The sequence below is a fragment of the Plasmodium gonderi genome (assembly GCF_002157705.1).
Source record: "Plasmodium gonderi DNA, contig: Chr09, whole genome shotgun sequence".
NCBI classification, from domain to species: Eukaryota; Apicomplexa; class Aconoidasida; order Haemosporida; family Plasmodiidae; genus Plasmodium; species Plasmodium gonderi.
The window spans coordinates 582787-599251 of NW_021628934.1; the positions used below are offsets into that span (position 1 = coordinate 582787).

The window sequence follows — 16465 nt, forward strand, 5'->3', positions numbered from 1 at the left end:
TTTAAATGTTCAGGAATTTTTAAGATCGGCTTTTTGTTCACGTTTACTTTTTTGTTTCTTTTCTATTATTTATTTATTTTATTTTATTTTTATTTTATTTTATTTATTTTTTTTTTTTTTCATGTATGATCTGTTTACCTTAGCAAACATTTGAATTGGTTAAAAAAGAAAAAAATTATTTAGCATATTTCACAACTCACAGAATATTTGTAAGATCTCAACGCAGACAGAATTTTTCCATTTAACAGTTTCATCACATGGTTGGTCATTTCATCTCTTTACCAATTTTTCGATTTTCCTAATAATTGGGTAAAGTGTATGGAGGCACGACTGGTGCAACTTGGTGAGGTAAGGAAATGAAACTGAAATGAAGGAAAGAGAGAGAAAGAAAAAAAAAATAATAACGAAATGGTAAGCGAAAAGTGATAAATGACAAATGATGAGCAATAAGCGTGATATTCCCTCTTAATTTCTCAAAAGTAAAGAAAAAAGTAGCAGCTTTCTCAACTTATGGAAAAAACGCACACATTTTTCCCCTGCCCTCCCCCAAAACTCTAAAAAGTGTGTAAAAAGGAAAATACAGAAATGCGAACGTTTTCCAAATTCACACAAACGTCACATATAGAATATTGCACACTCAAAAGGAGTTAAAAATTTTTAGAAATAAAAGTATAAAGTGAGATAAAGCACGAATATCATGGAAGAAGAAAAACGGAACTGTGAAGATATGAAAAAAGAATTCCCCAAAAAAAGCAACCCTGAAAAATTGAGGAAAGCAAAAAAGGAAAACACAGGAGAAAACAAAAAGGAAGAGAAGCAAAAAAACAAAGGGGAAAACAAAAAGGGGAAAAACGAAGAAAACCAAAAGGGGAAGAACGAAGAAAACCAAAAGGGGAAGAACGAAGAAAACAAAAAGGGGAAAAACGAAGAAAACCAAAAGGGGAAGAACGAAGAAAACCAAAAGGGGAAGAACGAAGAAAACCAAAAGGGGAAGAACGAAGAAAACAAACATGGAAAAAACGAAGAAAACAAACATGGAAAAAATGAAGAAAACAAAAATGGAAAGAAAGAAGAAAACAAAAATGGAAAGAGACAGGAAAACAAAAAGGAAAATAAAAAATCTAAGATTTGTAAATCCATTACCTGTAAACGAAGCCAAAGTGATGAGAAGAAGGCTCAGGGAAAAGACAAATATGTTATGGATACGCAATTAAGTCAGTTTAAATTAAAAAAGACGAAAAGTGCAGAACGAACAGAGGATAGAATAAATGGTATTCACCCAAAAAGTGATCCACAAAATATGAGTAAGGATATGTCAAGTTTTAAAAAGGAGGTTCTGGATTCTGGGTATACCTTGGTGGAGAATGGATCAGGAATGATTTCAGAGGAAAAATACAAAACGGGTGAATGCAAAAGTGGTAGAAGTGCAAATGAGAGGAGTAGCGGTAGCAATGACAGTTCAAGAGGGAGAAGTATCGAGTGCAGCAAGGGGGAAGTTGAACAGCACAATGTTGATATAGGAAAATGTGAAAGGAGCAACACTGACATAGGAAAATGTGAAAAGAGTAACATTTACACAAGGGCGTGTGAAAGCAGCAACATTTACACAAGGGCTTGTGGAAAGAGTAACATTAACACAAAGGCATGTGAAGGGAGCAACATTTACACACGATCATATGAAAGAAGCAACATTTACACACGATCATATGAAAGAAGCAACATTTACACAAATGCGTGTGAAAACAGCAAAAATGGCAAGCATAAAACTGCATCCCCTATGTTTGGGTTGCTAGACAAATCAATCAACAATTTGGATGTAGAAAGTGATGATACATTCAGCGTTTCGCTAGCTTCAGGCACGTCAGGAAATTCAAGCATATATGGAGAAAGAGATGATTTAATTCAAATATGTATTGAACAAGTAAAACTAGACAATCATGAAACTAGTTGTGCAGATTACAAATACGCATTCTGTGTATCATATTTTATATATGAAGATCCGTTAGAAATTTTCAGCTTATATCAAGGAATAAATTGGCTTCCTGAATTGAAAAATAGATGCACTTCCCTAAGCAAAATCGAATTTAAGCTAAAAAGAAACATTAAAAAAAGTAATTCGTCTGCATATGTAAATATTAATCAATGCATAAATTTAAAAAGTAGACAAAATGAATTTCTAAACATTTTAGATGATACTATAGTGTACATTTTTATTTCCATATTTGGAGTAAATTTAAAAGAATTCGAGATTTTCTACCAAAATAAATATGGTAAAAAGAGCGTAAAAAAAGTAGACAGTGTTCTGTCTAAGATTGTCACTCCTGAGTGTACAGAATTGAATTCTTTTTTTCGCCCCTCTGATGAAAACATAAATTTGGGAGAAGTAAAACATAATACATATGAATCACGTCCAACAGAAATGAATGAAAAATTATTTTGCAAAAAGATTGTTGAAGAAGAAATTTTGTCACAGGGAGAAAAGAAAATTGTTGCAGAAAAGGACTACAAAAAATTTCTAAAAGTTTTGGGATCTTCCATTATTCCTATAAATGCAGAAAAGAAAGAAAAAGACGTAAGGAAAAAACAAGTGAAATCTTATGCATACTCAAATAGATGTACAGGCGACAGATATAATATATACCCGCATGACGTAATTCGAAGCATCTTGTACAATTATTTAGATTTTTTCAAGAAAAATAAAAAGGTTAATATATTTCATCTCATTAATAAGTATGAACATGAGCTAGTACCAATAGGAAGAATGAATCTTCAACACAGCGTGAAAAGAGAAATAAAATTTTCCGATTTGCTTAACGAAGAGTACATAGTTAACACACTAATGAGTAACAAAAGTTATGCACGTAGAATCATGAAGAAGATATTAAAATATGTAAAAATATATAAAATAAATAATGGACAAGAAAATTGTAGTATTGTGAACAAAATAAATAATATGTTTTCATACATAGATGTAGAATTAAATAAAGGAGATCCGAATCATTTGAATCGATCCTTTTCGTATTTCGAAAATAATATACACAAATTGGATAATACAAAAGAAAAGGAAGCCTTAAAAAAAAAATTCATAAAAAAATTACTTAAAATGTTAGGATTATTAAAGATAAAATATCCAATTAATTTCTATTCACATGGTTGTCCAAATAGAGAAATTCCATGTTCTCATCTAATAGTACATGTACATTCTGTCTCTAATATGACACTGAAATTATGTTCCCTAAAGAATTTTTTAAATGCCAATTTTTTTTATCTAGTCATATTCTGGCAGGATGAGGCAAAGGATATACACAACATTCAAAATATGAAATGTCGAAAAAGCAGAACTATAAAATTGACACCACAAAATGGGATAGAGGTTGATTATTATTTCACAACACAATCTAATCATACGGATAACAAAATAGTAGAGAAAGAAAAACAGGATATTGTATCGTTAAAATTAAATTTTAACAGTGCAGTTATATTGCCATATAACTTAAATGTGTCTTCGTCTGCTTTAAATTTAATCCTTTTTCATAATGACACTCCTCTGCTGGAGTGCAACAATAATCCAGCACACGATGAGGGAACAAGAAGCACTCTAAACATAAACAAAAGTAACTATGATTCTGATAAAGGTGATCGGATAGGAGATAGAAACAGTAATGGAAGCACTGATGGAAGCAGCGAATTTAGCCACAACAATGATATAAATGATGATACACCATTTAACGAAGGTGGTAAAATAAAGAGGATTCTTAGAATTCATCCTTATTATTTAAAGACGAAGGGAAAAGACTTATTCACAGATAAATTTCAACCTGTTGTTGAATTTTCATGTTACAAACATCCAAAATATAGCACATTTTTCCATCCATCAAAGTATAAACTTATTTACATGAATAAGATAAAAAGTAACATTGATGATGATAATTTTCATTCGTCTTATTCAGCTCCGAATTTTGGTAGAGACCAAATTGTTTTTCAGTTTTTTGACGATTTCACAAATGATTTGCATTTTTCAAATGGCAATGTAAGAAATGAAAACGTGATTCCTAATTTCAGGAGCCACTTTTTCGTTCCTATTATGAAGATTAATGACAGGGATGAATCGACATTTTCCCACGACTTAGTGCAGAATCGTCTCAACAGTTTGAACTCCGAACGGGGTGACATTGTATCTGTGGAATGTAACAGAAACAGGTGTAGAAGTAGAAGCAGAAATATTCAGGTGCAATGGAATCGACAGGATGAGGTTGTCCACTTTGCTGTTGCAGAGGGAAAGGGACTCAAGGGAGGAGAACTAAACAAATGGCTCTCTTTCTATGTACATACAAAAAATTATAAAAGCAATAATACATATGGCGGAAAATATGTTGATATAAGATTACAAATTGAACCTTTGGATTGTTTAAAATTACATTATGATGTAGATCCTTTTAAAGATGAAAAGGTAAGTAAAAATAGTGTAATTCCTTATGGAGATAATAGAATGTTAAACAGTATTAATCAGCTCTGCTTTAAGTCATTTAATGATATACATGAAATGATTGATTACAAGGTGGAGGATTTAAAAAACGGCACATATCATATTATATACAAAGTATCGAAGGTAGGGACGAAACTTCTACACATATATTGTGATGGAATCAATGTTATTGGTTCTCCTTATGAAGTAACTATCACACATGCAAGTGCAGATCCAAAATCATCGAAGATTTTTGGAAAAGGTGCTACACAATGCTTGGCAACACCAGTTCTTAATCTACATAATGAACCATCGGAGGGAAGCAGAAAAGTTGGAATCGAGGGAAATGTTCATCAACATGTTCATATAGATGAAGACATACTTGTTAATTCTCATGATAAGACAGGTTTGGTGACAGATGTGCACATATGTGGAGATAACTGGGAAGAACCAATAGTTCATAGTGGACCTTCTTTACTTCCAAGAAGGACACTGCAGGAATTGAAAAAATTGGGGGAGGATAAGGAAATGGATATGTTGGAGACTGAGCAGAAAGAGATCGATTGGGAGGAAGAAAAGCAAAAGAAGGAGAATCCACCTGGAGATAGATGCAAGGAGAAGGAACCATCTGGAGATAAATTCGCAGAATCATCTCTGAATGGGGGAGGAAAGGAACTCCACATCATCTCCATAAAGAAAAGAGAAGGAAACACAGAAAATAATATAAACAAAGGCACAAAATTGATAGAACAGTGTTTGGGTACAGCACTTAAGGATCAATGTGAAAATAAAAGGACGGCATATAGTGAGAAAAAAAACTTTGTTTTTTCAAATCCACAATATTATGATGAAATAAATGGATGGAGTATAAATAAAATTGACAAAATGAATAGAAAAAGGTGTGAAGAGTTCATAAAGGGATTACACATTGTAAACAATTTTACAGTGGTGTTATATGACAAGAATGGTGAAAAGATAAGCATTGGAAATGATAATGTAAAAGTGATAGGGAAAAAGGGAACCCATATTAAAAATGTTATTGATAATAATGATGGTAGTTATAATATAGAATACATAAACTATTTTATAAATGAAGAAAAAACGAGAAAAATTGTGAAAGACATAAAAATAGCAGATATAACTAATTTTTACAAAGAATTTTTATTACATTCTAGTCATAAATTTTATGATAATCATATCATTAAAGAATTTCAAAAGAGATTTCATAAGGATATACCAATATGTAGCCAAATACATATATACATAAATGAGGTAGAAATGTTTGGTTCTCCAATAAAACCCATAATTATGAATATCCCTCATATTCTTCATTTTTATGATTTATATTTTCAATTTACCTATTCAGGGTTGCTACTAAAAAATTTTGAATTTTTATTAAGTTCAAATAATTATCAATTGTGCATGGATAATCTCTACGAATTTTACAACAATTTTTTGGACGACAAACAAAGGTCGTGCTCATCTCCAAATTTCATGAAAAAGTCCACAAGCATTATTCCATTTCCTGCAACAAATGGATTACATAACAATTTAGGAGCTAAAAATTTTTTCTTTAAAATACCACTAAACATAATTGATTTAAGAAATGGTTCTTTTATTGATAATAGGGAGAGAGTACATTATGAACCCCAATGGATAGATAGTTATGCAAAGCAACACACAGTTCTTGACAATTCAAGTGAACGAAGCAATCACAAAATAGTTAAAGAAATGGATTCAATCAGGTATATACCTACAAGAGGCGTTATGAAACAAGGGGGAGATCAAATAATATGGAGAAAAGAACTAAACTGTAACAAAGGGCGAAATGTATCGAACATAGACTTTAACAAATTGACAGAATATCCAAAAGATGATAGTTCATCGCAGGGAGAAATAATCTCAGAAATAAACGAATCAGCATTTGTAAACAAATGGTTATACATGTTTTTGTACAAATCTAAATTATGCAAATCAAACAAGAAATATGACTTGAGCTTGAATTTGGCATACTCTTTGAGTAACATAGTCTTACAACACTTAATTTATTTAAAGAAATATAAACTTTTTATTAATTCGAAACAGTATGAAAATAGCTTATTGGAAAATAACATTCTGATGCAATTCAGAAAATTATTAGAAGAAGAATATAACAAAATGTTTGCTTATCAAACAAATAATATTATAAATTACTGCAACAAAATTGGGAATGTCAAATTTAGTGGTTTAGAAGAATTAATAAAAGTGTACAAAGGCATCGCATTCGAATTGAGAAAATTAAAAAAAAATGATTTAGCTGACGATTTTGATAAATGTTGTGAAAATATGTGCCAAGAGTTATATCTACACAATATAGAATCAAGTCTAAGTAGAAAGGAAGTTATGTTAGATAAGTATGAAAACATTATTGACCAAAAAATTGAAAAAATGGATGAAATCAAAGAGGAAATAAAAAAGTATGAACAAAAACAAGTAGATATAGACAAAGTAACCAAATTGTGTACAGTAAAACATAATAAATCAATCCAAACATTTGATTATTTGTCGTATAAAAATAGTTTCCTTGGCTCTCTCATAGAATCAAGAAAGGAAAAAACTGCAGAAGAAAAGGAAGAAATAAAAATAGGAGATATGACAGAAGACCAGACAAATATCGGAGAGGAAACAAAAATCTTTAACATGGTTAGGAAATATTGGAGGAATTCATCCACTTATGACATCTTTACAACCATAAAAAAAACACTAAAAAGTTGCCCAAGATTAAAAATTTCACTTGATGAAATTTTCAATTACTACAGTTGTAGTGTGAAAAAAAATAATAAAATGAAAGATTATCAAATTAAAAAAATGCAAGAAATAAAAATGGTGGAAAATTTAGACAATTTAAAAAAAATAGAACTAAGCGAAGATAATAATAATAATAATATACTACCACACAACGAATTAAGTAACTTTCATTTGACATATAATGCATATATAGCACTCTTAATCGATCTTAAATGTAATAAATATTTTATTAAAGATTTTGAAAATGTTCTATGGTTATTTGAGAAATTTTCACTTGAAAATAATTCTTTTAAAAATTTATATAATCCATATGGATTTTTACGTGTCATACCGAAATATCTCTTCATTGCATTTGTCAGAGAATTAGCATACTTAAATATGCTCTATGTTATATCTGAATTTATTGTTATTAATAAAGAGGATGAAAAAATATATCTTAACAAGAATCACCCTTCTAGACTTTCTGCATTTCATCATTTTGTGAAATATCACTTTGTTCAGTTTTATGAAGAACTTAGCATGGAACCCAATTTTCAAAATTTTAAGCAAAACTTAATAGAAAATATGGACGACGAAATCGATCTGGATAACACCAAAGATATATGCTCAAGTGTAGGATCAACCAAATCGCACATACATATAAATCTCCTAGATCTAGAAACTTATTTCAATAACGAATTACCTCTTCTCGTTAAGCATAAAAACTTTGATAAAACCTTTCCCCTTCTGTTTGATTACTATTCAAAATTGTCTTCTTCTCCTGATAATATAAAAATGAAATGTCCCCATGAAGATGATAGGATAAGTTTAAAAAAAAGCACTACTGATATGAATAGTTATAAAAAAGAGGAAAAGGAGACCATAACACATTCGAATGAAGGAAAGGGAGAGACAAAATATGTCTCCTTTACAATTTTTATACGATTCTTACGTGAGTTCGGAGTTATACCACATTTCTTCAGCAACTACATGGCAATACAATTGTTACAATCCTTCATAGAAAAAAAAAAAAAAAAAAAAACGGAAAAAACGGAAAAAACGGAAAAATCAGAAAAAACGGAAAAATCAGAAAAAACGGAAAAATCAGAAAAAACGGAAAAACCGGAAAAATCAGAAAAAACGGAAAAATCAGAAAAAACGGAAAAATCAGAAAAAACGGAAAAATCAGAAAAAACGGAAAAAAATAGACTAAATTATGATGATTTTTCCTATGCTATCATTTTATCCATTTGCGAATGTGTAAAAAAAAATATACTAACCCAGTATAACATGTTGAAGATGAATAATCAACTAAATTCAAAAATACAGACTGAAAAAATATTAAATCAAAATTATATACAATACGAGGCCAAGGAATTGATTTACCTCTTTGGCTTTGCTGATATGCAGCTCGTAAAGTCAAAACTTATTGTATAAAAGAAACGCAAATTCTTTCTCTTCCCTTTTCTTAAACTTGATCATTATGGAGTTCTAGAATACATAATAAGTGTGTAAACTCTGCACCTGTCCTCATAACATGTAATGAACCGTTTTGTAAATGCTGTTCGGTAAGAGGGAGAAAAATATAAAAAAAAAAAAAAAAAAAAATATACAGAATTTTTTTTCACTTAAGAGAAATCGAAAGTAATATTTCTCCTCATTTGTTTTTGTTAAGGCTGATTCGTGATTTCTTTTCACTTTTGTATGCCCGCTCCTCAGAAGCGCATTTGGATTTATGCATTAAACACATTAGCTTGGACTTTTTCCCATATTATTTCCCATATTTTTAACTGTGCTTTTGCATTTGGCCACATCCACATCCTTCGTTTTTCTTCTTTTGGTCATACCTTTTTTTTTCGTCCTTTTTTCTTTTAAACTTGGAGATCTATATTTTAAAGAAACATTTTTGTTTTTTAAAAGAATGTAACCATCAGTAAATTCAGCTTTTCTTCTTTTTCGCAAAATGTACACATTATGAAGTGTCATAAATATAAAGGAAATACGAAAATAAAGTTAAAAAAAAAAAAAAAAAAAAAACCACACAAGTATGTGCATCGAAATATTTATATTGAAATATGTGCATAGAAATATGTATATAGAAATATGTGAATAGAAACATTTATATAGAAATATGTACTTAGAAATATTTATATAGAAATATTTTTATAGAGATATGCATAATAGCCGTACATACATGCACCTATAGCAAAGCCAATAAAAGAAGCAAAAATTTTCAGCATTTCTTATATATAATGGGCATAGCGAAACAGATAATTAAAAATGACCAAGTGAGATTTATAAACAACATCTGTAATTTGATTGAAACCTTGTTGTCTCTATGCACAGTCCCAATATTTTACAGGTATAAGTTCCCTCAATATGACACCAACTACCACATTTTAAAAAACAATTACATCAGTACGAGCATTTTGATCATTCGAGTCAATGAATATTTAAGGAACCTTATTGATTCCATATCCGTTGTGTTTTGGAAGGGTCGCAAATGGAAAGGTTACACACATCCGAATGTGGCACAAAGGGGGTTGATAAATATTGTCATCCCCATGAAAAAAAAAAAAAAAAAAAAAAAAAAAATCGCAACACAATATACAATACAACAAAACACGACAGATTTGCACAGATGTAACGACACACTCATAGCACATATACCCCCGTGTCTCTACAACATCTTCAGGTACTTACTGGCCAAGCAAATGGAAATGGTATCATAGACACGGTTATTGGGCCACGCGTAAGAAGCTCCTAAGCTTTGACAAGTACAGACCTTACAGGTGAGCCGAACATATTCCAGTTAACCATTAACCATTAACCATTAGCGAATAAAGAATAACCGCTACCGATTAAGGGAATAAACGAACCAGAAAAAAGAAAAAAGAAAAAAAAAAAAAAAAAAAGCATATGCACAGGAGAGGCAGTTTTTATTTTACACTTTTCATCACGCCCTTTCCCTCTTTTATTTCATCTGAATTCATTTTTCTTATTTTTTCTCTGAACAGATATCATGAGGTTAAGGGGTATGGAAAACCCAAGCTAAAGTTCTGGCAAGATTACTCCTATTATAGACCACTCAAACAAACAACCAAATTTTGGTGACAAAAATGTTGATTGAAAGAATGACAAATCTAATTTATATCTCCAATGAAAAAAAAGGAACTAATCATGAAGTTTTGTCGTATCAGAATGCATGTTTTCATTTATGTATGTGTTTACACATGTGAGTAGTCTGGGTATACTTATTTATATTTCCAGTTTTTTAAATACCCCTGTAAGTTCTACTCCTCACAAAAATTGGAAAAATGAAACAAAAATTTGAGTTTATAAAGAGAGAAAAAAAAAAAAAAAAAGTCTTTTTATTCGCAAAAAGAGAAAAAAAACTTTTTCGCCATTTTTACAAAAATGAAAACGAAAAACAATTTACAAAAAAAAAAAAAAAAAAAAAAAAAAAAAAAAAAAAAAAAAAAAAAAAAAAAAAAAAAAAAAATAGATTTTAAAAAAAAAAAAAAAAAAAAAAAAAAAATTTTTTTTTTACAAAAAAAAAAAAAAAAAATTTTTTCCACATTTTAAAAAAAAAAAAAAAAAAAAAAAAATAAAAAAAAAAAAAAAAAAAAAAAAAAAAAAAAAAAAAAAAATGAAATAAATTCAAATCGTGTATTCTTCTTGAACTGAAAAGAAGGGGGGAAAAAAAAAAAAAAAAGGGACAAATCAATTCAGAAATAATACGCGTTTATTCACAATTCAACATAAGGAAGTAACTTTGTAACAATATTAAAAATATAATATGCTCATATCAAGGCGAAGAATAAAAAATTTCATTCTTCTTTTCTCTATTTGCTTCTTGCTAACTTGTTGTGTATCCACCGATGAGGCTGGAAGGAGGTGCACCTTCTCGTAATTTTAAAATATGTCTATCAGGGTTTCTTACCCTAGATTGTCTTGGCATAATAACTGTTAAAAAGGGAGAAGGAAAAAAAAAAAATAAAATAAAATAAATGTTTTCACATATGGGAAATCTTAATGGATAATGAATTATGCAAGCATATGTGCTAATGTGAACTTATGTACATTTTTTGTTTTTTTTCTGTTTCTTTCACATCATATCTAAGAACAACCCTTTTTTTTAACCATTCACATGACCATATGATCCCGTTTTTATATCAGCTAAGTCTGACACAACAGGTAGATCTGTTAACAGAGTTAAAATGGATCCGCATAACCACCTGTCCCTGTTGTGGAAAATAATTAAGAGTTTATAATTCAAAAATATGCATCCATTCAATTTCTTTTTTTTTTTTTTTTCTTTTCTACATTTTTCATTTTTATGATTTCTGACTTATTTCATCATTACCTGTCTGATGTAGATTCTCGTTGAAGCATAATTAGTGAGGCCTATGTCCCATGGTACACGCCAAAAAAAAAAAAAAAAAAAAATTCACATAAAAGTAGAAAATGTACAAAAGGCACACATAATTAAAAAGAATAAAAATAAAATAATCATTCTATTTATGCTGCTTTTATACCATTGGGGTTCCCAGTTTTTTCCTACATAAAAATGTGTATATATTTATATATTTATGTATTGGGGTACGGTGGGGACAGATGTATTGCATACATAATTTTCAGAGAGATTTTCTAAATAGGTATAAACGAGAAAACTTGTCCCGATGCATTTTTATTTAACATGAGCTGTCTATTTTCAAACTTAGATGCCAGGGTCTTCAGCCTTGACAATGCACGCACAGCCATTCTGTCAATGTGAGAAATATTTTCCGTGAAGTGAGGGTTGATACACACATAAAAGAAATGTAAAAAGAGGATGTAAAATGTGTAAACGTAGGGAGTTGACATATAGGGTCATGTTGAGTCGGGACTACTATTTCTGTACCTTCCTCCAGCTAGCACACGAGCTGTTAAAGAGGTTATGTCCTTTGCTGACAAGTTGAAAAAATGAAAAGAAGAAAAAAAAAAAAAAAAAAAAAAAAAAAAAAGTAACATATATCCTAAGCACAGGTTATCATCTCCTATCTTGGCTTTAATTTCTGTTTTTTTTGCAAAAATAGCAAATGAGAACAGTTCTCATCCCAACCATCCTGATAGACTCCCTTAATGTCCTCAAGCGCTAAATTTTTATTTTAAAAAAAAATTTTAATATCCACATGATGTGATTTTCATAAATATTTAGCTAATTCTATGTGAGAACTGCTTTCCCCAAGTAGAGGAATTTATTTTTATTTTATTTTTATATACCTTCAAGTATGCACAACATTTGTTCCTTCAAATTTTTTATTCCTTTACATGCGTTAATATCCGGTAAATTTGCAACACCTGTGGAAATGTTGAAATGGGAGTAATGGTCATAGTGATAATAACATTGTGAAGGTTTTTTTTTTTTTTTTTTTTTTTTTTTTGTTATTCTTGAAACTTTTCACATTTTTTATAGAATTCTCCTCTACATGTCTCCATTCAATGTTTTGCCTATGCGTGCTAAAATATATTTAATTTTTTTGAATGTATTAATAACCTAGTGATTCTAATGTGCTTTTACTGTTATTTGATAAATTAATCATTTTAGCTAACCATGGAGGAATATCCTAAAAAAAAAGATAATTAAAAAAAAAAAAAAAAAAACAGAAATTTTTGAGGACACAGAAATGTCTATTCATAGGGAGAATGTTCTATTCTACTGAGTAATGTGTATAGGCATAAGATAAACATATATATATGTAAGTATATACACGAATATATACACATGGACTTGAGGACAGGATCAAACAGAACCCGAGAAAATTTATGTAATGTAAAATGAAAGGTACATAATTTTCCTGATGTTGCATATACATGTTGTCAGGTTGTGAACCAGGGAAATTAGCTTTATTCTACGTATAATGTGTGAAGGGAAATTATTCAAATTAGTTTATGTATTTATTTTCTTCTATTTATGTAATATTAACTAAATTGTATAATTATACTATAATTTCCTGTAGTTCGTCTGCATCTTTGCTCATTTCTTTTTCCATATCATTGTTCTCATCTTTGTGGAAGGGATTGTTATGCTTGTATCTTCGCATCCCTAAATTGAGCTTCAGCTGAGCGGGTAAGTCTACTGGACCTGCAAAAAGGAAAAAAAAAAAAAAAAAACGAATAAACGATTAGGCAATTAGGTCAATACAACAATGAACCAATAAACAAATAGGCAAATAGGCTAATAAGCGAATAAACCAACAAATTATAGAATTGTTTAAAATGAAGATGGTATCCACCAGAATTTTCTTCTTAACATGCAAATATTATTTTATTTTTTTTTTTTTTGTGATTCATACCATTAGGCACATTGGTGAACCCACTTACCTCAGGCACATCTTTGCTTATTATTTTGCTAAAACTATTTGGAATTAGACATAATTCTAAAATCATATAACAGGAAAAAAAACTCAAAATTTTAAGAGTAAAATTCATTTTTTTTTCCTTTTTTTTTTTTTTTTTTGTTGAATGGGAAAACAAAATGTGTATAGTGTTTTTTCTTATATCTGTTTTCTGCGTCCAGAAGGTACATTTACGATATGCATACAAATAGGTAATCAAATTCAAACAGCTTCTTAAAACGAAATATGAGACTTCGACTTGGAGAACCAATATGACATTCTTTAATATACCTTTTACACACGTATACGTATATGTGTTATTTCATTTTACTCCTAGCGTTTTTTTTTTTCTTTTTTTTTTTTTGAGTAAATAAAAAAATACGTGTATGTACCGGGCGAGTAGGGGTATAGGAAATTTTTTTCACTATGAGGATATGTTCATGTTTTGAAAATATAATAATTTTTTTTTTTTTTTTTTTTTTTTTTTTTTTTTTTGGTCCAGTGTGTCTTATATGTAAAAAATTAGAGTTATGTCAAAAATAAAGAATAAAATAAGGAAAAATAAAAAGAAAACCTTTTCTTATTAACATTGGACGTGCGAAAAACACACACTTATAAAACTAAAAAGAGATATGAAAATTTTTATGAGTCTATACTTTGGTTAGAATCAAGTCGAAAATTTTATTCATCTTGTTGTTTCCTCTGGTGAGTAATATTATGAATAAAAAAAGAAAATTTCTAAAAAAACAAGAAGGATGTTCCTTTCTTTTGTTCTATTCCCCAGTCATGTTGCATGGGTATACACATCGAATAATTATAGATCTTTTTTTTTTTTTTTTTCTTTTTTTTGTGGAGGAAGTGGTGTGGGATGATTTCTGCGGTGCTTCGTTAATCTGCTTGAGTCCCCCACTCTTTTTTTTTTTTTTTTTTTTTCTTTACGATTCCCTTCACAGAAATGTATGTTTTTCCAATTTTTGATAATCCATTTTAACAACAACTTGGTGAGGAAGAAAAGGAAGATAAAATCATACTTATATATACAAATACTGGTGCATATAGAGGAATTCTTTGATGTGACACATCATATGTAAAATTATAAAGTGTTCCTAATAAATTTTCCCGAGGAAAATATAAGATAAAAAAAAGTATCTTTAATTGTATTTAATGCAAATTGTAAGGTTCTTTTGAATATTCTTTTTTTTTTTTTTTTTTTTTTTTTTTATCTTGGTCAAGGAATTTTAAAATTATTTCTCCATTTCGCTATACTGACATGGTAACGTAAATGAGTTAATAAAGTTGGACAAGACGGAGATGCACGAAAAGGTTTTTTTACGTTTGTTACTCGTCTATTGCTTAGTACTTTACTATTTCATTGTTTAGATTATATTCTCCCCCATTTTTTACGCTCTCTCTGCTTCGTTAAATTGAATGGAAAGGACTATTAACTGCGTTTCCATGCATGTTAAGTGTGTCATGCGTGACAAGTGTACCAAGCATGCCATGTAAAAAAAGCCAGCATACGCTTTATTACCTTCATACTAGTCGTAACATTTTTCCGCTTAAGAATAGCATAGACATATGTTACACTTTTCAATAGAAATTATACATGCATGCTTTAATTCTGGATATACTTTTTTATATATACACTAAATGGGTATGCAAAAAAAAAAAAAAAAAAAAAAATTATAAAATATAATAATAAAATAAATTTGGGTAATTCTCCGCATTTTCATTAAAACGAGGCATTTAACTTGAAGTTAAACAAATTAATTTCAAAAAGGAAGAAAAAATAAATAAAATAAATGAGTTTCAACTTTTTCGAAATATGTCCACTTTTAAAAGTGCAAATATTGGCACACGTCTTTATGCGTATGGTTTTTTTTACATGATGGACGCACACACAAACACACACACACAAACACGTACACACTCGCGTAATACTCAAACCAGATGTTTTTTTTTTTTTTTTTTCTTTTTTCATGTGATCCAATTCTCTCCCTCTTTGACAATTGTAATTTTCCATTAGTTTGCTTTTAAGGGTAAAGTGAACGGTGGGGTTAACTTTATTTATTTTATTATTTTTTCCTTGTATTTTATTTTATTCTATTTGTATTTTATTTTATTCTATTTGTACTTTATTTTATTCTATTTGTACTTTATTTTATTCTATTTGTACTTTATTTCATTATATTTGTACTTTATTTTATTCTATTTGTACTTTATTTTATTTATTTATTTTTTTGCACCTAACATGCCAAACGAATAAATGATTAAAAACGTAAGAATACAAGCTGTAGAAATGTGAAATTACGATTGTGTATTAGCTAATGTACATGTACCTGTGCATATATATATGTACATATGTACATGTGTATATTTATATTTAGCCCCACACATGTGCATATTTCACTTGTTTATTTTTTTTTTACTCATGTGTGCAGACAATGTGTTACTTCCGCTTAGTGCAAATTTCGTGAATAGATAAATAATCAGTGGAAAGGATTATGTAAATATTTACATATAAATATGTACGCATGTATGCATATTCAAATTAAAAAGTCCTTAGACGAAATACAATTCACTTTTTTATGTGTGTGCATGTAATACCTTTTGTGTGTAATTAAATGATGTAGACATACCTCAACAGTGGGTACGTTGGTGTGGGTAATTTTTGTGCGAACTCATAAGAAGACGTGAGTGTATATATATATATATATAATTGTTTGTGTATATATAAGTGTTTGTGTATATATATGTTTGTGCGTGTATATGTGTTTGTCTCTTTCTACTTCTCCTCGTTGTGATAATGATTAACTTCCCGTGCTTTTCGATGTATGTGTAATTTTATCATTGT

General features: G+C 29.4%; 3 protein-coding genes across 3 annotated transcripts; 2 read left to right on the forward strand and 1 right to left on the reverse strand.

The window, feature by feature from the left end:
* Positions 1 to 697: 697 nt before the first annotated feature.
* On the forward strand, positions 698 to 8668 carry PGO_091180 (hypothetical protein, conserved; the record flags this gene model as incomplete). The annotated part of the gene is made up of 1 exon (XM_028687707.1): positions 698 to 8668. One exon carries the CDS (start codon positions 698 to 700, stop codon positions 8666 to 8668), a length of 7971 nt encoding a protein of 2656 aa, XP_028543508.1.
* An 815-nt stretch (positions 8669 to 9483) lies between these two features.
* Positions 9484 to 10345, forward strand: PGO_091190 (hypothetical protein, conserved; the record flags this gene model as incomplete). The annotated part of the gene is made up of 3 exons (XM_028687708.1): positions 9484 to 9742; positions 9927 to 10023; positions 10249 to 10345. The coding sequence occupies 3 exons, from the start codon at positions 9484 to 9486 to the stop codon at positions 10343 to 10345; spliced, it is 453 nt and encodes a 150-aa protein (XP_028543509.1).
* Positions 10346 to 10891: 546 nt separating this feature from the next.
* Positions 10892 to 13705, reverse strand: PGO_091200 (hypothetical protein; the record flags this gene model as incomplete). Its single annotated transcript, XM_028687709.1, has 13 exons — positions 10892 to 10914; positions 11096 to 11197; positions 11375 to 11475; positions 11598 to 11638; positions 11770 to 11791; positions 11931 to 11996; positions 12135 to 12180; positions 12336 to 12368; positions 12497 to 12574; positions 12771 to 12840; positions 13063 to 13125; positions 13219 to 13358; positions 13570 to 13705. The coding sequence occupies 13 exons, from the start codon at positions 13703 to 13705 to the stop codon at positions 10892 to 10894; spliced, it is 921 nt and encodes a 306-aa protein (XP_028543510.1).
* Between the last annotated feature and the right edge of the window lie 2760 nt (positions 13706 to 16465).